Raw genomic sequence first — 23,607 nt, 5'->3', positions numbered from 1 at the left:
AAAATGGAAACAGTTTGTTGCCAACAGAGTGATGGACATACAAACACTGACACCACCAGAACTGCGGTCACAATGCTCCAAAAAAAAATATCCAACAGATCTCACAAGTCAACCTGCATCAAAGTTTATAGAAGAGAAGCTCTGGTGGTCAGGCCCACCACTGAAATCTAAAGAGCTTCAAACGACAGTCAGAAACAACAGAAAAGGCACTCACAGAAGACAAGATGAAAGCTGGACTAAAGGCAAGTCATGTTACAGTAAATCTCAGTAACAGTGAAAAGGTGCAATCTGAACCTCTGCTACAGCTGGAAAAATACACGAAGCTACAAACTATACTAAGAGTAACTGCTTGGATACAAAACTTTCTCCACAATTGCCACTCAAAGGACAAGAAAAGGGGAAAACCAACAGCAGAGGTATGGATGCACAAAGCACAACAGTTTTGAAAGAGAAATAATTAAAACGAAAACTGGTAAAAATGTGTGCTAGGACTCAAAAATTTCTGGACGAACATGATTTAATCTGTGCGGGCCGAAGGCTCAAGCAATCGGACATGATCTTTAAAGACCAGCACTCTTGGTTGTTACTACCCAGTCACAGATTTGTTAAACTTATGATCAAACACATAACCTATTCACTTTTGTGTACAATGATTTGGAAGAACCACAACCTCACTTCCAAATAGGAAAAAGACTCACCTCCTTGCCACCAAAGCAGTTTTTCACTGCAAGTCAAACCACAAATGCAAACAAAGAAGAGCTGACCAGAAGATGGAAATATGGCCACAGACTTGTCAATGAGTTTTGGAACAAATGGAGTCGTAAATACTAAATACTTGCTGGACTTCAGATCGGCTCAGCACTAAAATCTACTGAAAAAAGGAGACATAGTCCTTATTGGAGATGAGATTTGATGTGGTAGTTTGTAATATGCATTAACATGTGTTGAAGTTTGTACACGATCAATAATTAGTGCTATGTTTACCCGTCTAAGAATCACCAGTTGTTCACCCAAATTAAAATGTCCAAAATATAAGTTGCACTGCCCGAATAGAATAATAGTAATTTATTTGTTGGTCAAGGAAAACTAAAGGCTACAACTAGTAAACTACAATAATTAACTATGTTTAAGTAGTCAGTACTAAAGGTGTTTTCCCAGATTGCTTTTTTGAAAGTACCAGTAATACTAGTGGGGAAACTAATGTTGTGGTGGCCAACTGCAGCATGATGCACGCACTGTTCACTAACACAATTACTGAAGGCAGCCTGGCATTACATGAGTCTAAATGTGAAAGATCTGCTGAGCCTGTGCATGTACAATGTTCAAAAGGCAAATGAACAGACTGACTGAAAAGATTTCGATCTCAGTGGGTTCTTTCAATAAAGCTTAAGTGGTAGCTATATACAAAAAATACAACCAACCAGTTATAACATATCCGAGAGTATACATTTTGTTTCAATTTCAACAAAAGAGAAATGTGAACTTACAACTCTACTTGAATTTATTTTCTACTTGAAAATGAATCCATATTGGAGCATCCCTATGAAGGATCCATGAGGTTGTTGCTTTCTCTCATTATGCCCAAATCCACTTGGAGTCTTTACATTTACTTTAATCGTTTATTACTTAAAAAGTTGACTTTGTCCATAGTAGCACTGCTTGTGCTACTTACCTCTCTCTGTTTATTCGTGCAAATTGAGCAGTGAGAGAAGCATGTTTTATATTCGGGCAGCATCAGACGATGAAAGGCCTTTGATCAGTGTTTACGCCTGCAGGTGGCACACACCAGGAACAGCACGCAGTACAGTACGTGTTTTATGTGTTTTAGGACCTAATGAAGTTTAAATGCAAAGATTATGTATTAATAGAACTGTCATAAATAATTATATGCACTAATTAAAAATAAAACTACTCATAGCCACTAGTGACTTGATTTCCTCATTTGACCTTATACAAATGTGATAATCAAAGTTTTCGTCTTTATAGTATAGAGAAGTATAGGGAGGAGATGTTTTCCTTCTAGTGATCAATGACAATTTCCTATTGGAGTTTTTTCCTTTTTAAAAACAAATGCAATTTGTGAAATATTGATTTCATGAACATAAATAAGGCAGACCTTAAGTAAGTAGAATTTAAGACAACTTTTTCTGCCAGAGCCTGAACTCCAAATCAAATGCTTTTACTGACAAAGGATTGGCTGTAGACCCCAAAAAAACCCAAATTTGTTGTTCACGAAGTACTGGGAAGTAATTTCAAATAATGAATAATTATAACAGGTTTTAGTGAACTGATCTAACAGCTGCCTCCACATTGACCAGCACCACCCCATCTCTTTTAGACTCAGGAAAAGGTTGTCAAGCATGCAGAGGGGTGAGATATCTAAGAATAGATAAAAGGAAGGACAGTACTCTGGAAACATACAAAGTGTAACCAATGTCTGCTGAATTAGTTACACGTGCCATTTCTACTATAAACACACAGGACCCAAAAGATAATAGCATATACATTTCCTTTGATGTTCCTACAGCATGGCTTAATTTTCTGTGCTTTCATACTTCCACATATGGTAATTCTCTTCTTGGCACTGGGCACTTCAAAGCTATGGGCTTCCTCCTCACAATTCCTCTTGCTTGATCAGCCAGGACAGATTTCTTTGCATATAGTAGTTGAAGCTAAATACATAAATTTAAACTTAAACACAAAACAGAAATGTAACTTTTGATTTATTTATTGACCTAACAAATAGAATAAACATCTTGTGCTAGGCTTTGTCAGGATTCCCTAGCTGGAAGATTTTACCTGTTGTTGTGCATGTTATGGGTTGATGAAGGAAAAGAGTGCCTAGAGGAAACCCACCCAGACACAGGGTTAGAAAAATGCACAGCACAGAGGTCAGTGTATTATGAAAGCTATATGATAATTGTTTCAGTCAGGTGATGAAACTCAACTAAATTACTAATTAAACGCTGTTGACTTGACTGAGAGACATAAACCTAACTCGGACCTATAGGCTATTCAGTCGAACAAGGGAGTCTAATTGTGTCTATGGCCAATGCTCACTTTCAACAGCAGCTGCCAATCTCACTGGGGTGTCAGGCTGCTGCTGGCATTCACATACACGCACTTAAACACACAGACATTGACCGAAAATCAATAGTGGTCCCGGTCCCCCTCCCCCTCCACATGCTCCAGCACAAGGATACAACACCACGGGCAGATTGATGCACACGAACTGTTGCGCAGGTAAAATCATATCATTATCTATCTGCCATTGTCCAGTGTACATTAGATAGCCCACTGTAAAGGGTAGACTTGTGGGCATGTTACATATGGACTACAGCGCACTGTCCGGGAAAGTGCAGGCTATTTCATCCTTTTTAGGCCTACACATGAACAGAACTGACATCATTTAATAGCTACACTCATTGACACGGGGATATACCTGGCGTACGAGGATACAATAACAACCACTCACGTGCAGTTAAAGTCTACGTCCCGTCACGATCGATAATCTCCAATAAATGTTACCACATGTCTGACATTTGAAGCTCATAATCGGATGCGCGTCGAAACTTGTCAGTAAATTGGTTAGAACAAGTCAAAATATGCTACAGGGCTGTTCTGTACTCACCGATATGAGGTTTGTTTTCTGAATGCAAGTCCCCTCAGTTTTTCCTCCAGACTCTCTTGCTCCATGTCGGGCAGGCTGCTGAACGTGTCGCTGCAGCAGCCCCCAGCCTCTTCAGACCCGGCTCCGGACTCTGAGTCGCCTCCGTCGGCCCCGATAGAAGAAAGGCGTCCGCTAAAGCCGCCTGTCGCCGAGCTGCTGTGGTCCTTCGCCTGGGGGTCCATGCTGGTCTGTCCTCCTCACTCTCTCGCCCCGCGCTGGACCCCCTCTGATCCCGCTGGTAGGAGGACACAGGTGCTGGTAGCAGAGTGTACCTGTCGCATGGAGGGTGGAGGTGAAAATAAACACAGGAGCAGGGTTGCAAAGCGGCTTGTTGGTCCGTAATTTTTTGACCACTGACCGCTGTGTGTGGCTGCCAGGTACGACGCGGTACCGCCTGAGCAGCAGACTGATCTGCACTACAAGCCTGATAGCGCTGTGTCAAGTCTGCGCGGGTACACAGGAAGTCTTAAGTGCTCATTCAGCCACAATAAAAGCAAAATGTATCCGGATTGGTTTCACTTTCCGCCCGCAATGTAGTATATGTCTATGTTTTAAAAAGCCGTTAGTAGTACACTCTTCTTAAACGGTGCCCACTGCAGCTAATGCTACAACAAGCTAGCTAATTAGCATCGCTTTAGAAAGAGAAGCTATATTTTCGTTTATCCGTTGATGTCATTAACCATGTCTATCCGCCTGCCAAAATGAGCTTTACACTTTTACTCCTGCAACGGAAAAAATGCAAGTTATTAATTTGTTGTAGGCTACTTGACAGCATTGTCAAACGCGCGGGTCTGAACACAGAACAGCATCCGCCAGGACTTGTTCCGTGTTTAACTGAACCACACAGAGACGACACAAGTCTAGGCTTTCAAACTCACTGTTTATCTTCATCCCTCACATGCATTTAGCCCAAGGGACGAGCAGTGTGGCATTAAGGAATCTCTCTTTTTCTGCAGCATCATCAGTGAGAAAGTAGGCCACTTTAGTGAGCGCATGGATGCTGTCTCCATCTCACTCTCCTGCTATAATCATATGGCTATAATTACACACTGACGTCCATGCTCTGGTGTCCATGGTCTTTGTGGACCATGAAATAAGCCTATTGCCCAAATTTCATTACCATCAAAAATAAAATGCATTATAAAGCCTCATACCCTATAATATAATCCTCCAATAAATATACCATGCAAACCTGTCCTTTACCTCATTTATAATTAATCCGAAAAAGTCATTAAAAACTAAGAACTACACCAAAATGAGAAATGGCTTAGTATAGGTTGCTTTATTGTCCTTAGTCCAACAGTCGAAGACAATGCATAGCTTCAGAAATGAGGTCCCATTGTTGCTGTGAGACTGGACTGTGTTATTACCCTGAGACTGCATATTGTCTTGGGACTGTCAGAGCGATTTCCATTCCACTGATCTATTTTAAGATTATTGTTAAGCCAGGGAAAACAGAAATCCCTCTTTATATCTGGTTAAATAATGGGTCTATAAATACATTTTAATCCAATTTAATCCAAAAATGCTTTGAAGTTTCCACAGATTTAGCTCATTTGATAACTGAAATTAACAGTGTTCCACTTTTTATCTTTTACCTGCTCTAAACCCACTTAGAGATAACTATCTGCAAAGATACATGCATTAACACAATTTCATGTACCATGGTTAGGTCTGTTTGTTGCAAGCCACAGCCTGATACACAAAGAAACAATACAGCATCAAATTAATGTTAAAGAATCACACACAGCCATTGCTTGCTATGCTTTTACTACTGAAAATACTTTATTGTGAAACTGTAGAAAAGCTTTAAGTTCAAGCACAAGAAATAGCAAAACTGAAAAATCAAGACTTAAAGAATTCATAAAATATACATTGGCCCTTTGTTTTCTGTTGTGTTGGAGAAATTAAATAATTGACGCAAAACTCATAAATAAGTTATAAAGATATTTTGGCTGATTCTATTTTAACTTGATGGTTTGTTAATTAATTTAACCAAACTATGGATCAGACTGGCCTCACATCACACACACATAACTTTGTGACAAAAAGTCACAATTTGGAGCATACAAATAATAACTGTAATACACTTGAAATGGACTGTTAGGCGTAGGTAACGAAATGATTATGCTAATATTTAGATATGGACATTCTAATATCAAAACAAATCTATATTTACAAAACATTGAGAATTTTGTGTAGTTCCTTTGTATTTTCTTGGAGCTCATTTGTCATAATATGCAAATTGAAATTGGCTTACAAATAAGTTGTATTGAGGCCAATGCTAACACACCTTAAACAACATCAACATGAGAGTGGTCTTTTACCACAAAGTTAAACAAAGTAACATCTACCTATTTGAATTCCCATTTTTACACAAGTCCTTATGAAGAGCCTCCAAGCATCATTGTTGATGCTTCATAACAGATAATAATAAAATTATACAAAATATACAATTATAAAAAGAACGAACAGGCAAATAACAAAATGTGACACACACATTGCTGGAATGAAATACAATTCATACTTAAAGAGCAATAATTTCTATAAATATATAGATCCTCCATGTTTTTAGCACGTCAGTGTCCCCTACAAAAGCCCCACATGCCATAGTTTGTTAAATACACTCTGCAGTGGAGTAAATGCCGTATTATTAAACAGGTCTTAAATTCATTTTCAAGTGATTCCTTTAGCCTTTTTTTTAAGACTGGAGACAAATGAAAACCTGACTTGTGTAGAAAACTATTCAGTGCAACTTACTTCAGGAATGTTAGCAACCAGTGCCACTATCAATAGTGATGTTTTGCATCACTACAGTGTAAGTATCGTAAAAGTTCAGATGGACCTCAGTATTCAGCAGTGACGTGAGGTTTCCTTTGGGACACTGGTCCATGCTCTTAAAGGAGGAGGTCAAAGTTCATACAGTCTTGACGAGGACTCAAGATGTTTCGTTGACTGTCCGTTCCAACTCTATCACTTTACTCCGGCTCCCATTTGGCCTTGGATCCAGAGACCTAAAGAAAGCCACAGCATAAGTCTTCTACTTTACTTTCACTTTCTTTACTATACTTTCAGACACAATGCTTATTACACATTTACCTGTGTATGTCTAAAAGTCTTTGAGTGTCATTGTTTTTATTCCTGAAAGGAGGATAAGTTTCGATCCTGTTGGGCTCTACTGCAATTTTCTGTTGCTCTGAACGACGCCATGCTGCCATAACAACAGCTGGTGTGTCCTCCCATTGGTCCGGATATTCCCCTCCCAGTCCAAGCAGTTGTGGCTGTTCATCCTCAAAGGTTGATAAAAGACTCCTTGATTTTACTAAAAAATAAAACAGCTTATTTCAGTCAATAAAAAGAACATCATGTTGTGCTGTATAAGCACTGCAAATGCTCTCCATGTTCACTTATGTGTGGGCAGAATGGAAAAAGGAACTCAATTTGATCAAATTATATTCGGCCACTTATGTGTTTGGGAAGTACAAGAGGATATATTCTACTGTTTATGGTGATTTGTCCCTACACAACCTATAGTAGGGTGTAATTATTGTTAACTGAATTATGGCACTCCACTGGTGCTTTGAAATACTTAATTAAATAAGCTGTATATGACAGGGTTCACATAAGAGTTGTTTGAAAGTTGGTGGTAAACTCGGCACAATAGCCCCATGTATTGTATGAATGTGCAGTGTTACCCCACATACCTATGGATGTGTAGGAATCTTTGACAGCCATCTGTTTGGATGTGTGGTCTGTGTTAGTGATTGTGGAGGAAGGGGCCAAGCTGCTGGGGTAAAAACTCCCCAAGAACAAAGCAAAACACAGGACAACCACCTACAAAAAGAGGCAGACAAACAGAGGTTGTGGGTTATATTACAGTTTTCAATGAGCTCTTCATAAATATAAAAACTTATGTTTCCAATTCAATAGTTTAATCCATATTTCATAAATGTAATTGCTTATTAACGTGCACACACACAGTCAGTATTACCATTAGGCATGAGGAGGTCTGTGTTCCAGCAACTCTACAGGACTTTGAGACCTTCCCAGCGACCATGGCCTGCAGCGCCTGGAGCTGCTGTAGCAGAGACCTGTACAGAAGTGAACATGCAAGTTAAACACAGACCTGCAGAGACTCAAAAAATACTTACATTATATGAATACTAATCCATAGCTTAAGAGAATTCCCTTAGAACTAAACGCAACTGTTTGTGCAGCGCAGAACACCCTCTCTTTTATCACCCCCCTCCACCAACTTAACACAAATACAGTGTACACAGATGCAACTGGTTCATTTGAGCAGTTTATCACGGAGACCAAAAACAGCTGCGTTCAACTCAACTTTACTTAACACATTACATCCACTGATTGCACACAACACACAGCACACGGCAATACTGTCCATCCATGTGTGAAAAGCAAACAGCACTATCTATGTGAAACAGCTTGAGCATTTTACATTAGAATACCCTCATGGTTATGCATTGATGCAAAACTGCAGCTGAACAGACCTACAGGGAGGTAGCTAATAATAAAATATAGACACATTGTATCATCTGTCATTTCTATTTATCATGTGAGCTTTGAAATAAAACCAGATAATGTCTTAAAATAAAAAAAGCCTGAGGTGACAAGAGACGAGAGATGTCCTGTCACTGTCAGAAGAATGTTTAATTTTTCTATGACTGACAGGAGTCAAACCTGTCATCACTGCTGAAGATTTTGGTTGCACTGATAAATAGGGGAGCAGTTACAGTTTGCTAAATTTATGCTTTTCATCATTGGAATTGTCATGAATCCTTCTAAACAGCATAAACAAACAATACACAGACATTTATTGATTTGTCTTACTTGTTGGTACACTCAAGTGTCTCCACTTTCCTGCGCAGTTCACTGTTTTCATTGGAGCAGTTCTCCACCCTGTGGCCAAAGAGAGATAGTGCAGAGTTGTGGTTTTAAAGTCTGACCACAATGAACAAAAATAATCAAGAAAAAACCTACTTCTTCTCCAGTGTATCCATATATTCCTTCTTCTTCCTGCGACTTTCCTGAGCCGAAATCTGATAGTGACAATAGATAAATCAATACTACTCTAGATGAGATCAAAATGTTTTCTTCAATTTTGGGATTAAAATGTTTTCTTCAATTTCTTTATACCTTATTTTTAATCTTTCTGCGGATCTTCTTAAGCGCTTTCTCCTCAGCTTTGGTCAGGGGCAGTTTGGTAGGAACAGGGTAACCTTCAGCCACCAAGGTACGACGCTCCTCCTCAGTCAAGATCAGAGGCCCCGAACCTTGCAGTTTCTACAGAGCAGAACATCCAACATGAATGAGTAAATTTAATGATCTAATTGTTAACACTAAACAGTAGTTTTACTCACATGGGGTGCGGTTAGAAGAGGGGAGTTGGACAAAGAGGAATGAGCTCGTGGGGACACTTTGAGGTTGGCCTGTGATGGTGGGGGGCTGGTGGGAGAGGTGGGGCTGGAGAGGCCTGTTGGAGCATGCACAGGGCTTTGACTGCCCTCGGAGTCACTGCCATGGGAACTGGGAGGGGTTGGGGGCATCTGTAGAGACTCCAGACCTAAAATTTCAACAATTCTTTTAACTCCAAATATAACTTCCATGCATTTACATAATAATAGGTTAAATATGAAAAGCTTCATTAATGGGCACATGAGAGAGCATATGAAAAAAAAAAAAAAGATTAAATGGGTTGAGTAAAATGATCAGGCCACAATTGACAAAGATAGATATATAGGTATACAGAATTAAACCAGTTGAGAACCATGGCTTTAAATGACCAAACTACAAATCACCAGCAGGGGTCATAACCACACTGAATACAATGAAAAAAAGAAGGAAGGAAGGAAGGAAGGAGGAAGCTTTTGACACACTTACTTTTTGGAGAAAGATTTAGAAACTGGTCAACTTCATGTGGCTCCAGTTTTATCTGTGGGGTGATGTTCTCTTCTTTTATCTAAAATAAGATGTGATAACAAAATTGTCAGATTTTAACGCAGCATAAAGAATCATTATCTCTCTATACTGTAATGGCACTGACCTTAATGCCTTTGCCTTGGCTCGGAGACTTTGGAGGGACAGGGGGTGTGGTGGCTGCAGGGGGGACAGTCACTCCCTCTGTGGCCCGGGGCACTTCGGAGGAGGACAGTGACAGGGCCAGTGTGGGGAGCAGGGAGGGAGTCTCACATAGCAGGTCAATGGACTCCTCTTGCTCCATGGGCCACTCAGAATCACCATCTGACTCCCCTGTAAAAAAAAGATATATCATAATATCTCAATTATTCTGTGGAACATTTAACTCAACAATACTGTGTCTGTGGGGTTATAGCACTGCATTTTCAGGACAAGTGCTAGTTTCCCAAATTCAGTATTTCACTATCGAAGTAAAATTTTGCCCCCCTCAAATTATAGGGTTCTATGTGCATTGTGCAATTCTGAGTTACTGAAGTTTACAGTTTACCACTCATGAACCACAATAGAACAGTGGATTTTATTTATATAAACCTAAAGAAATATACCAAACCCCACAAAAGCTTGATCAAGTGTACAGAAGATAATCAGCAACTTAAAATAGGTTAAAAAAAACAACCAACTAAACAAACAAAAAACGTCAGATAGCACCTTTATTTTTTATACACAGTCAATCTGAATTGGATGGAACTCTATAAAGACATTTTTAAGACTAAAGGCCCTAACCTCAGTCAAAACAAAGGAATAACCTTTATCACCAAATAAGGACATAACTGGGGGAGCAAAGATAAGATGAACATGTCAAAAACTAGAGTAAAAATGTCTCTAAAGTAAGGCACAGTAAGTACTACCAGTTCATATAGTAATGAAAGGTAATATCAGATTTTGGTTTGTATATTAACTTTTGTCTAACCTGCTTCACTGCCATGCTCTCCAGTCAGGTGGGACAGGGGTGACTGGGGTCTGCTGTCACCACAAAGGGAGTAGCTATGCTCCACTGTGATGTGAGGAGAAATTGGAGATGATGGCGACAGTTCCCCATCGTCTCCCTCCATGGCCTCCCCTCCTCCTCCTCTCACCCCAGACAAGAACGGGTCGCTAAGCAGTTGACCCAGTAGGGCATCATGGGAGAGGTCATCCAGGAGCTCCGTAAAATGCTGTGAAAGAGAAAAAAATGTGATAAGCATCTATGCAACAGTTTAATGCCACTTTACTCATCAAAGTAATTTTCCTAGTACCACCATCAGAAGCCACATATAGACAGCCTAGTAATTTCAGTCCTCAACGTATAATTACTGTAGACTGATTTTTTATTGCTACCTTTTCTTAAGGTTACAATCCCCCACCCCCGCAGGAAAAGGTATTCTTAACAGATTCTTAACAAATAAATTTTTAGTGGTGGCAATCATAGAAGGATAAGGATTAAAAACTCTACCATTCTCTCAATACCTTACAGTATTCCTCCCTTTACATCGATACCATCTTTCTGTACCATCAACAGGCAAGTAGCCCGCATTACAACAACCTTGACTGTTATGATGCAGGGAAGTGCAAAGACTAAACTTGATATGCTGATATGACATGTGCATCATTTCTGCCAGTACAGACTATTTTATTTATTTATTTTTTTAACTAAAATACACTTTTTGATGTGACAGTTTTTTGTTTCTTTGTATTAAAATTGCATTCATATCATGTCATTACTGTTGTAAAACATTTGTCTTGCACAATTCAATATGTTTTGAAAGTGTTATGATAAATTAAGTCAATGACATTTCACTTACAGAGACATTTAGCCTCAACCAGTAACATGGAAATACAACATGGAGTACAACAATACAAGTACAAGTGAATCTCACATTACAAGTAGAGGGGCTTATCAGGTAGGACAAAACTGAGCAATCCATAATTACCCAATTACACATTTCAAAATTTTAGACTTAATAAGGTGTTTGCAGGTCAAGTTAGTGAGAGTGAAATCAAGATAATGGAAGAAGTGAAACAGGAGGAGGGTGAGCCCTGAACATGTGGTTTCAATTACAGAATGTCACTTTAAGCATTTTCTCTCCTCACCACACACAGTTATAAAATAACTTTGTCACTCCAAGAGGGAGAGGCCCTAAAAGGCAGAGTCCCGAGTCCTTCTTAGTGGCAGTGACAGTACACTGTGAATATATTCAAGAGGAAAACAAATGTTTACACACTTAACCACTTCTTTTCATTTCAACAATCAGCACATACAACTGATACTTCACATGTGACCTAAATGGCATGTGTGCATGCTTTTGTATAGGTTTGGACTACTCTATAGTATAGTCTACAGGTCTCCAGGAGAATCTTTTTCCAAATGTGTTAAAACCATAATGATACATAATGTTGATGTATCCAAGAAAAAGAAAAAAAAACAGAAATTGGTTAACAATGGCCACTTGTATTACTGTTCCCATTTATACATGAGCAGTGAAGGACTAATTGAAGCAATAGTTACAGATTTGGGTGTAACAGTCAACAAAGCAAAAAATGTTGACAGCACTGGCAAAGACATGTGAGTAACTCTTGGCATAATGAACCCATGAACAGTCCAATGTCTACACCCCAGGTACGTTTCTCAATGACACAATCTGAAGGGTGCTACCAGCTATTAATGAAGCCCTATTGCATCACTATCTGTAACATTAACACCATCCTCCTATCACTCATTTTATTTGAAGACTTTGGGCAATATTTCACAGGTTTCTAGTTATGCCCAGACAAGGCATAATGACTTTTTTATGTTTGTCTTAGTCATCAATCATCTCTTAGCTACTTATAAATATTAGATCATATATTTAGGAACATGCAGTAGTCCCATAGTGAATGACTAAATGTGGACATTTAGAGAGGGGGTGGTAATGCTTAGACCAAAAAAGGGAGAGGTTCTCCTGAGGGCGTCTGTACACCAAACCACACCAAAACTTAGGAATGAGGCTTTATTCACTCCCTGTCATCAGTGCTGTGGGTTGAGATGGGGAGACTGGACCAGACGCCAGCCGGGTGTAGCTCATCACACACAACAGAAAGATCTTTGTGTTCACAGTCCAACAGAGAGGTGTTATTTAGGGCCAAATGTGTAACTTGACACTTTCCATCTGTGGCACAGGACCAGAGGAACTAAGCGGAGATGGAATCTGGAAAAGACGATGGAACTGGATCAAGAATCAAGTGGAAATAATGGAAAGCGCCACTGCGAGAACTGATTGTAATCTTTTAATTAAAGACGGGGTCGACAAGGACTGATAAGGCATAATGGAAGGCTATTTCTGACCATGGCAACATTTGCAGATTAAAAACATTTCAGTGTAGCAATTGGGGCTGGGCAATACGACGACATAAAAGGGATCACAATTTGATTTCTCATACTGATCAATCATAATGTATTATTCGATTTAATTTGTCTTATTAAAAACAAATAAAATAGCTTTCAATTTAAATTTTGTGAACATAAACAATACAAACGTCAATAATTCTGAGTCTGAATTCTGTCAGACCACATACTTTTACTGAGAGAGAATTGGCTATAGACCTCCAGATTAAAAAGACCCAAGCATATCATTGACTGAACTTCAATTAAAATTAAATTAACTGAACAGCCCTGCAAGCAATTCACTTCTATGTCTTTTACAAATTATCACTTGTTTAAAAGTTGACATACTGTTCCAAGTAAGATCGGGGCAAGCCCACACTAAAGTCATAATAAAACTTCAAAGCTTGAATGAATACCAAACTTACAATGTGGAACCCTTTCAAGTATGCCTGGAAACAGTGCTCCTGCAAAGTTACAGATAAGTGATATTTTCTGTCCACTGCTGAAAACCTCTGAGGTCTGTAGTTAGTAGGTTTAAGTAACGAGTGATAAAGCCTCACAGTTAAGTCCTGACCAGCTGTGTCGGGCACCTCTAAGCAGCCAAATTATCAGGCAGTGATGGAACAGGAAAACGGTGTCCCTAGACAGTAATTGGTCTGTAAAATACGGCACACAGCTGAGATCTGAAGGTAGAAAAGGAAGAGGTAAAATGTGGTGTTTATGCAACATTTTGGACCCTTAAGGAAGCTAAACCAGATGTTGAATCAATAGCAGCCATCTCCCTGGTGTGGGTTTGTACTTTACCCTATGAACATTTACTGATGACGCTGCAGGTAAACACTCCAACCGGATAGAAGAGACTACTCAAGTGCACATTAATACAAGTCAAGATAAAGACATGACTTAGACTTCATAATAGCTTTATTTCCTATCTACGACAGGGCAATTTACCACCAGCACGTGTCTCAGAGTGACAAGATAAGCTTGTTATCTAAATCGTGAACTGCAGACGTTAACTCGAATTTGATACGAAAGAAAAGGCTTGATATTCAAAACCAGTTTTTGATTTCAGAAGGATAACAAAAAACAAAAACACTCCTGAATACATAATTTTCATCAAAAAATGTTAGCAGTTTATATTATGTGATCTTACAGGCTACTAGGTTTTAAATATTCTAAATATAAATTCAAGAAATGTCCGGGTCCACTCATGTAATTTTCTTTAATCAATACTTCAATTATAATATCTAGTTTCAATACTATTTTTTGTATTCATTAGTATGTATTAGTATCTGGGCATCTTAAAAATAAATAAATAACTATAATAACTGAAATTGAGCACAGTTCACTTCAATGGATAGGCGTCAAACCCACTTTCAGCATAAAGCAAGTTCCCACTAGAATGCCAACAATGCAGCGGTTTTAGTGTGGTAATGTGCATAAGTGAGAACTCTGATGCAAAGTAAATAACAGATGAAGCAAAGGAAATGGCAATTATAACCTTTTTCTTATGCATGACGGCCATTTAAAATAAATATGGTAATTTGCTGTCTACCAGAGTTGCCCCTAGTCTAACCACAGAGCAGATAAGAATGAGAAGTACCAGCACTACACATGTTATCGCTTGTTTCTACAGCAGTGGGACTGAGAGGAGGGCAGTCTCTGCTGTGGCATTGATATTAAGTGTCAGGATAAGACAAATCACAGGCCTTGACTGCAGGGCTCCTCAGACTCAACGGTATCTGGAGGATGGCTGTCTGTACAAGAAGCCTTACAAATGTTTTCACCATGAGTGGAAAGCAAATTTACTTGTCTATCATCCTTCATTAAACCACCTTAGTTCCTAACACAACCAAACATCAGTTGTTCCATTATACAGCCCTAGTTCATACTACTCATAAAACTGACACTTGGTGAATTGACTCCATAGAAAAAGTCCTCATACCAAAGTAGTTTGCACAAGAAGAACTGCTCGGAGCACACACCCTGACCCAAATTCCCAGACATGGATCCAAGCTGCATGGGACAAAACTACCTACAAAGCCTGTAAGGGAGGACTTATTATTTACTGACGCTTAGATTTAACCCTATAGTTCAGAGTCAAATAGAATATGGTTAAATTGCCTTCATTAAAAACACCTCATCATAATATGCCAAACATAGAAAATAGCCTCAAAATGTTTTGAAAAGTTGAAGTGAGACCCATTAAAAGAGGTGAGATATGCTTAATGAACATAAACAATGGAGAGTGTGAAGAACAACAGGGACTGTGACTTCCCACTGATAGTTGGTGTTGTCTTGTGCCACAGGCCAGGATCAAAATACACATCCCGAAATGTACTTGGATTGCCTGTGACAAAATCCACAGCATATCAATTATCAGCTTGAGTCAAATGTGCAAGTTTTCACATTAAATGTGAAAGTAACAATTCAAGAAGATAGATCCCAAATCAAAATTTGATCTGGCATGTGCTCCTGTTGTGTTTAATAACAGAAAGAATTGGAAATGGAAAATACGTCACCAGTTCTTAACAATGCTTCTCCATTCCAGTAAGCTTTACCCCATCTGATTCCCCTCAAGCGGCCTAAAGGACAGAGGTCCACCCCCCGCACAAGTACACAGACTTTCCAGTGTTGCTCATTTGGACCGATGAGTGCATACTACCCCCACTTTTCCAAACACAGCAAGTCTCCAGATGTTACACAATGGCTTTCCCAGAGCAGTTTAAATCCATACAACTGGCACAAGCAAAAACAGTGGGCCTTTCCAATAACAAAGTAATACCACTATAATACAAAGAAAGTAAGCTCAAGTTAAAAATTTGCAAACACAATATTTTAAGTAGGCCTCACAAATGAAATTAATATATACTTGTGCACCTATTTATGCCACAACTTGGAAGTATTAAGAAGAAGCATTAACTGAACAATGACTATATTTGAGAGCATTGAGTTACTCAAGAGATTTTGGGAAAGTTTGACTGTAAAACAATATATTTTCTTTTCTTTTATTTATTAATTAAAACAACTGATTTTCTTGGGGGAAATTTGTCTTTAGTAGTAGCAGCATTCTTCAAGTAAATATAACTAAGCAGTAAAACGGCCCACATATTGATGATGAAGTTGTAAAAATGTGTATATACAAACAAATACATTTTTGATGACAATCAAATGTCACAAACACATCTGTCAGATGTATGGGGGCTCTTCCTCTCTCCAGCACTCCCCTCATCCTCTGCACAGATTGCTGCTTTGAAACTGGGTCAAAAGCAGCAGCACATGAATAACTTTTTCCATTTTTCCATGGCGGCTGCGCTGACCACTCTTCAAGACTGCACTGCAAAAACACACACTGTTCCACTCCTGAACTCCCTCACCCCTGGATTTATTCCCATTTAGCACAAAAGGCACATTTACTTTTCATTAACCAGTGTATTTTACTGTATATTCTTATAAAGCTTTTGTTGTGTTTGTTATAAGACAGTAAACTAAAAGTCTTGTCAATCTGATTAACCGTACACATATAGGCAAATAGTACTTTTTTTCCCCGAGTTCAACTCTACTGTACTTTTCTTTATTTACACAAGTTAAATGAAATACTTGAATCAGAACCTCACAACTTTGATCTGTTTTTATAGTTTGTAACAAATGTAGTAGGAGTAGAACTATAGCTTGTGTACTGTAAAAACTACAAATAACACAAGATACAAGCAACAAGGGAACAAAGGACTCTGAGAGCAGTGTGCATTTTGCAGACTATGACAGCTCCAGGCTTGTTTTAGGGCTGGCTGCTTAAATAACTCAGAGGGATATAAAACCCACACGCCCTTTAATCACAGCGGCACACATCGCTTTATGCTGCGAACAGCTAAGACATGGCCAGAACACAGACAGACAGACAGAGGGTAAATTTAGCTTCTCCTCACAGAACCCAGGCTCCTGTGGATTCTCCGTAATGATCCCCCATGCTGATTACTACCTTTACAATCTTCACAAATGGCAGCCTGCAGCTAACTCGAGTCTGAGGCGACTTTCAGAGTTTGGATTGAAATTGCATCAGATGTGAAGCACATTGATGAAAAATATGGTCCATGTGTGGACCATGATTTAAAATTCCAGAGGTTTCAATTCTTCAACTCATTACTGACTGTTAAACATTAAACATGCTTATTTAGCATTTATGCCTGAATTGTACCACGTGTGTGTAACAACCTGATGGACAACTCTCCTCAAGATTTGAAGATTTAATTGTTTTAAGCAGTGTTTGTCCGGAAACAATACATAGAACCAGAAGATCCTGCTCCACACCTACAGTAGTGACAGTGTATGTTCATGAACATGAGACAGATATAGCAGCAATAGTTTGTAGTATGCAAAACTTAATAAGATAGCTGCACTTTCACTGGTAGTAAATGGTAGTGAGAGTGTTACAATGGCCTGCTGTATGCTCCCCACACACTCAGCCCTGTTGCCGCGGACACAAGCAGCATTCAGACTGGCTGAGTGAGGCCTCCACGGAGCAGGATGCCCTGCTCCAGCGGAGAACAGGCGCTGCACTGTGAGCACATTGAACAATCTGTTTGCCCTTGACTCCACTGGGTGTGCATACACTGAGAAAAATAATATTGTGGCAGGATTAAAGCTGGTGTCAGCTTAATAAACACAGCAGGTTCTTTATCTGCAGGTATGTTGCTCATTATGTAAGCACCAGGCCAGGAGTATGCGCACACAGCCAACAGCAAAAGGCTCAGAGCAAAGAGTTCAACATGTGCAGAGTGACAAGCTGCTCCAAAGAGCTCAAAGATAATTTATGGCATTTCTAAGCTCACTTTTCCAGATGAGTGGATAAGGGTTTATCTGGACTTACAAACCAACAATAACCAAATATGAAATGAAAGGGCATCTTTTGCCATTAGAGAAACGATTATCTTTTAAAAACGTTTTACCACAACAAGAATTCCTTTAGTTGCACAAGTTGGTAAAAAAAAATAAAAATAAAAATCCCATCACGTCACAAACCAATACAAAACACTATCCCTTGATGATGTCAGGACAACTCCACTTTCAACGCCACAGAAACCTGAGGAACTTGACTGAACACTTAAGAGACAGAGAAAAGAGAAAGGCGTGAACAAGTACTAACAATATGAGAGGATTGACATAGTTCTGAGGAATCCCATGTCAACAAACCACAGGCAGAGAAAGGATGGGACCAGAGAGGGCACAGTTACTTTGGGAGGAGGCCCAAGATTTAAACACTACAGTCTTGTTGGCCCACGCATACACCCCCATTCTTTCACACACTAACACACATACTATTCATGCTTTACTATATATAGTATCCACTGGACTAACAACAACTTGAACACAACCTGCTTTTCATGAATTATTAGGAATGCAGCACACCACATGCCTTAATATTGGAATAAGTGGAAGCATAAATATACATATACATTCCTACAAAAAGTCATAGGAACAAACTTTGAAATTGAGGCCTTTTAAGTAAGACTTATATTATTTGGTGTGTCTGTGTTTGTATGTTTATTGCATGAGTATGCAAGCAGTTTTGACATATACAGCTACTATAATAGAATACCTTAATGTATAAAAATGAAGCCCTGTTTGAGATTAAATGCTCTATAAGCATTATTTGGGCTTTTAAAAATTACTTTTGGATAACTTGACATTGGTGTTTTATGTGATATAATAACTTAAAGAATATATATCCCACTTTTAAAAAACAAACAAAAATAAAACAACAACTTTTGTTACTCTTAGTACCTTTTACAAGCCAATAAATGTAAATGTTGAAGTTGTGTGTGTGTGTGTGTAGTCATTTTTGTCTAAAATTATAACTTTAAATTTAGCTCATGCAACCAATGTTGGAACTTCTTGTACTATGTGTTGCCGCCCACAAAATGACCCAAAATGAATGCGCAGCTCTTAGAGTAGGGCAGCTGCAGTTACTTTCCTTCTGGTATTTGACAAGAACTGTAGCCTCAGGACCCTTTTAGAGCAGGAGTGCTATGAAGCTTCACATGTCTTTACCTGTCCATAGTTTTTCCTTGAGGAGGTAAATGCCAAATTGTGTATGCGCTTATGTGGGCTGGGTTGACTGAGCCTGTACTCTGTGGTGTCTGATAGCCATCCTGTGAGCCAGCTGGATTTCTCCTTGTAAATGTATCACTCCCCCATTCTCCTCTACACACAAACACACATGTGCACACACCAACTCACAGTTGGCCGACACTGCAGTCCTGAAAACCATATGGCTGGAGGAAATATTTCAGGTTACATAATAAATGCAAAAAGGTTTCTTCAACTAGTGGAAAATAATCTATTGGAAAATAACATAAGAAACAGTTAAGGACTGTATGCTATTTTTATTACTGTTATTATTAGTAGTAGTAGGAGGCAAAAATCAGTGTTATGAAGAACAAATAATAATTGGGAAAGTTTTAACTCTGATTCCAGTTGCATATAGGTTTAAACTTTGTACATTTTGATACATGAATAGTTTATAATAGGGTTACCAGAGAGCAACATCAGGAAGAAATAAGAAAAAAACAGTAGAGTATCAGTCTCAAATAGGCTTACTGATAACATATCCATAGGCCAACAAAACTTAACGTGTCAGAGATATAGGCTTATTTTATTTTACATATCAAAGTAGTTCTAATCGAGAAAGTGCATGTTTGAAGCCTGATGTATGCTTACAGATGCTACCTGTTGCATCCTGGACCCCAAGTCTCAAGTTCCTAGTGGAGAGCAGGGTGCACTCCCTCTAACAGACTATAGTTACCCCCCACTGTTATGGTCCGATAAACCACATCCAAATCTTTTAAACCTGATACCTACAAACACATGTAGCCTACTAACTTCACAACTTTTAATTTGGGAGTGAAGTTTTATATATAGCCTACTTACGTTGGTGTAGAGCGCACAGTCTATGTCTCCGGCTTCAGACAGTTCACTCAGGTTCCTTTCCCAGTGTAAAAACGGCTCACCACTGTCCAGCATCTCCATGGCAGCCCTTTTTAGATGTTGTCTTGTTATGTGACTGAAGTTATATCAAATATCACGTATTTCAAAGCCCAGGGTACAAAAGAAAGCCCCTAAAGAGTAACAAAAACTTTTCCAACTAGTCTGAAAAAACAAAAAAACGCACGCACAAGTCGTCGTCGTGACGCAGAGCTGGTCATAGAGAACAAAACACGTTAAAGTATAATTTGAAGAGCTTGGATTGAGTTTTGTGGTTGTTATTGTTTGTCATCTCCTCTTTGGTTGTGGGTCCACGGACTGACTTCTTTACTCTTCATTCCTCCTCCTTCACACCAGACAGGCAGGAATTTATGGGAGGGGCCTCGACGCACGGGAGGAGAGCGAACCATGGAGCGAACCATGGAGCGAACCCGTAGCAACCCAAATCGGAATTAAAGTATAAACTACAATCTTGATCTATCAGCTATCAGATGCTATGATACACTACAAAGGTGCATGAATAGGCATACGTGAAACCATGGTACTGAATTCTACAAGTCGTCTACAGCTTGCAACGTTTGTATTTAATTTTTGTTATTTCGTAAACGAGGCCTATGTCCATGGATTATTGTAAGAATATGAAATCCTAATCCGTCCCCTGCAGTAGTTTTGAAAAATAAAAGTTTCTTCGGGATACAGGGAATGAACATGTTAGCCCCGCCTACATCCTCTGGTCCACCAATCGCCAGCTTCCGTTTTCAAAAACCCATTCAGAGCATCGCGAGGCCTTTGACAGACATCTCACCAAACCAATGAGAAACTAGGTGAAAGCTTATCTGAACCAATCAATTTAGGCCAAGAATACCTTTAAAGTACTGTAGGTTGTCTTTTAAAGATGGACGCAGGGTAAAGTCAGTTTCCTTAAAACGCAACTTTGTTATTACTAAGACCAAAATATTTATAAATATATCAATACATGTAAAAAAAACAAAACAAAACAACCCAAAAACAACAAAAAACAAGATAACTCGCATACTAAAACTTTATTATGAACAATTTACCACCGCTCATAAGATGAAAAGGAAAAGCAGTAAAATAAAAAACAGAAAATAACCTAAATTTAACAACATGGTGAAAACAATATAGGACACAGTCCTAGAACAGAGGCAACTTTCCAGTCTTGTAGCCGAAAAGAACAACAGCCTTTTTTCATTTAAATTTCTCAGACTGTCCCTTCACTGAAAAATCCTTTTTTTTTTTTTTTTAGAATGGGATGCCCATTACAAAACAAAGTTTATGAAAGTAGTTTTCCCCAAACATTTTTTTCTTTTCCCATTTAAAAGGGCACAAGTGTTGGAGCCATTTCCAGTATGTGAGTAGGCAGAAGGCTGGTCATACAGACAACCAATCCCTCTCATTCGCAAACATATGCAGGTCTTTGGTGGTGGGAGAATCTGGGGTACCAAAAGAGAACCTGATTCACAGAGGACATGCAGACTGCTTTGTTTGTGTGACTGCTTGAAGAGCAACCACCATACACCATTTTACATAAAACATTAAAGAGGATATATGATCTTTTAGCATAATCATAGATGGTATTTACGCAACAATAAGTGGATCTTCAAATGTGTAAGTAATATAAGTTCTTTGAGATGTGCCTTCTCCATGGCACTTGGGTCCTACTTGAGGCTTCTCATGAAGCGCAAGATCAAGTCCTGTCTCTAATGTTGTCACTGAGGAAAACAATGTTATCTGTGGAGAGAAATAGAGATTCAGTTAAGGCCATGTATATGTCTAATTGAGAAATCTAAATAAGGTTCAATGTAAGGGCATTTTCCAAACCTGCAATAATGGTTGTTGCCTGACGTCTGACTTGGTTTTTATCCACATACTCTCCATAGTCAAGTTTTCCTTCAACAAGAACCCTGGAGCTGTAAATTACAAAAAATCATCAATTTGCTCAGTTAGTGTTATTTTTACAATTAAAGTAAAATAAAGACGGACAGTATATTCTTGAGCCTGCTATGAGATTTCTTAACACACTACTACACCACTGCAACCTCTAAAGAACTACATGATGCTTCTTAGAATATTGTAGAAACTGTTTTTGAGTGAGACTTAACATTGGGATGGAATGCAAACATTAGGTACATTGTGTGTTGATGCAGGTGTCCACTGTTTTGTGCATTGGCACACATTTATAAATTAGTATGCGTTTCTGTAGAGTTCGTACATACCCTTTTTTGACATACTGGTATGCTACATCTCTCAAACCGGGTTTAAACACAGACACACGGTGCCAGGTTGTCTTTTGACTGATATCCCCTAAAAGGAAACAGATACATTAAGACTATTAAAAATGCTCATCCATCAACGACACACCATAACAACAAAATTTGTAATCTACAAACGATCATTCACAAACATCTATCAATTATGAAACTCCCAGTCACGCCATCTAGTGGCACTAAGTAAGAAATTAAAAGATTAAATTACAAATAAAATTTACCAATAACAGCTGCCCTAAGGTGAGCTGACTGAAGGGAAACTGAAAATTTGTACAATCTCACACACCACACTCATGCTAGGCAACGTGAGTGAAATATCTTGCCTAAGGACACAGCAACAGTATATGCTTTTCGAAGCATATCCTCTGACCTTCAACCACTGAGCCACAATTGCCCCAGTGTTTACCATTACAACCATGTGTAACTGTTAAATAACTTCTCTAAATAAGTCTTTGGCTAGATTACCTGATCCTGGGTTCATTTCTCCTTCTCCAGAGCGCCACATTTCATTGGTCGCTACTGAGAAGATTGTGACAGGATTCCGACCTTCAACTTGTCTCATTACTGGGTCTTGCCCAACTCGGCCCAAAAGCTGCACACGATTAATTGCTGAATAAAGTTAAATTAATTATTATAATGTAGGTTAAATAATAATAATAAATCCTACATCAGTCACATTACAAAATATGTACTTACATCTTTCAAGAATGAGGCTTGGGTCTGTGCTACTGTGCCTCAACACCTGTCTTATGATCTATAGAGACAGTTGAGAAAAATACAACTTTTCAAAGAAATACGTTTCACACAAATAATTTTAAAAGCGATGCCCAAACCTGTGTAGTTGCTCTTCTTAACATTTTAGGCAAAATTGACTTAAAATGGTCCAATCTAGACAGAAAACACACTTATAGAATCAATTAAAAAGTGAGCTAACAAAGAGATGGCAAAAAGCACAGGCGTGATTATTCATTTGTTATCACATGGATGAAACACATCAGTGAAACTGAAGCAGCAATCTCCCGCCACCACTCCAAAAGAAAAATATCCGTGTAATGTCAGGATATTTTATTAGCCCCTCAACCGAAACATGAACGCATGATTTAAATTCGTTTGTACGCGAACAGTTATAAAGGCAGGATGAATAAATATGTTAAAAACTTACCAAAACTGAGGTAAGTAAAAGTTGCAACCCCACGCTACTTCCGGTCCGTGCTTGTAAACGGACCGACTAGCATCCAGCAAATGAACCGTTCCTACAGTCCCTATTTCAAGTCTGAAAAATAAATGGAAACATGCTACATTTTACTATACAGTGTAGATATGTATTTTTG

At 38.8% G+C, this 23,607-nt stretch overlaps 3 protein-coding genes across 10 annotated transcripts in view; all 3 read right to left on the bottom strand.

Annotated features, from left to right (window-relative positions):
• dgki (diacylglycerol kinase, iota) overlaps positions 1 to 4,567 on the bottom strand; it is a 36,065-nt gene extending 31,498 nt beyond the window's left edge. For 2 of the 8 annotated variants that reach the window (XM_055231607.1, XM_033989553.2), the window contains exon 1: positions 3,632 to 4,085. In XM_055231607.1, the coding sequence (XP_055087582.1) occupies positions 3,632 to 3,852 (221 nt within the window). In that variant the 5' untranslated portion in view covers positions 3,853 to 4,085. Of the gene's footprint in view, positions 1 to 3,631; positions 4,098 to 4,548 lie in introns of those variants that run through there. The other 6 variants (XM_033989554.2, XM_033989555.2, XM_055231606.1 and 3 more) reach the window with 5 other exon arrangements.
• Positions 4,568 to 5,437: 870 nt separating this feature from the next.
• Positions 5,438 to 20,362, bottom strand: creb3l2 (cAMP responsive element binding protein 3-like 2). Its single transcript, XM_033989679.2, has 12 exons — positions 19,935 to 20,362; positions 10,578 to 10,821; positions 9,735 to 9,940; positions 9,572 to 9,650; positions 9,052 to 9,254; positions 8,828 to 8,974; positions 8,672 to 8,730; positions 8,522 to 8,590; positions 7,662 to 7,761; positions 7,375 to 7,504; positions 6,770 to 6,992; positions 5,438 to 6,684 (listed from the first exon to the last, which is right to left on the bottom strand). Exons 1-12 carry the CDS (start codon positions 20,031 to 20,033, stop codon positions 6,609 to 6,611), a joined length of 1,635 nt encoding a protein of 544 aa, XP_033845570.1. The 5' UTR covers positions 20,034 to 20,362; the 3' UTR covers positions 5,438 to 6,608.
• A 652-nt stretch (positions 20,363 to 21,014) lies between these two features.
• Positions 21,015 to 23,541, bottom strand: ssbp1 (single-stranded DNA binding protein 1). Its single transcript, XM_033989577.2, has 7 exons — positions 23,439 to 23,541; positions 23,110 to 23,164; positions 22,973 to 23,030; positions 22,742 to 22,885; positions 22,226 to 22,313; positions 21,831 to 21,919; positions 21,015 to 21,740 (listed from the first exon to the last, which is right to left on the bottom strand). The coding sequence occupies exons 2-7, from the start codon at positions 23,131 to 23,133 to the stop codon at positions 21,697 to 21,699; spliced, it is 447 nt and encodes a 148-aa protein (XP_033845468.1). The 5' UTR covers positions 23,134 to 23,164; positions 23,439 to 23,541; the 3' UTR covers positions 21,015 to 21,696.
• Between the last annotated feature and the right edge of the window lie 66 nt (positions 23,542 to 23,607).

The sequence above is a fragment of the Periophthalmus magnuspinnatus genome, chromosome 23 (genome assembly GCF_009829125.3).
Source record: "Periophthalmus magnuspinnatus isolate fPerMag1 chromosome 23, fPerMag1.2.pri, whole genome shotgun sequence".
Classification (NCBI taxonomy): Eukaryota; Metazoa; Chordata; class Actinopteri; order Gobiiformes; family Gobiidae; genus Periophthalmus; species Periophthalmus magnuspinnatus.
Note: the sequence above shows the minus strand (reverse complement) of the source record. Positions and strands in the feature narration are given on the sequence as shown.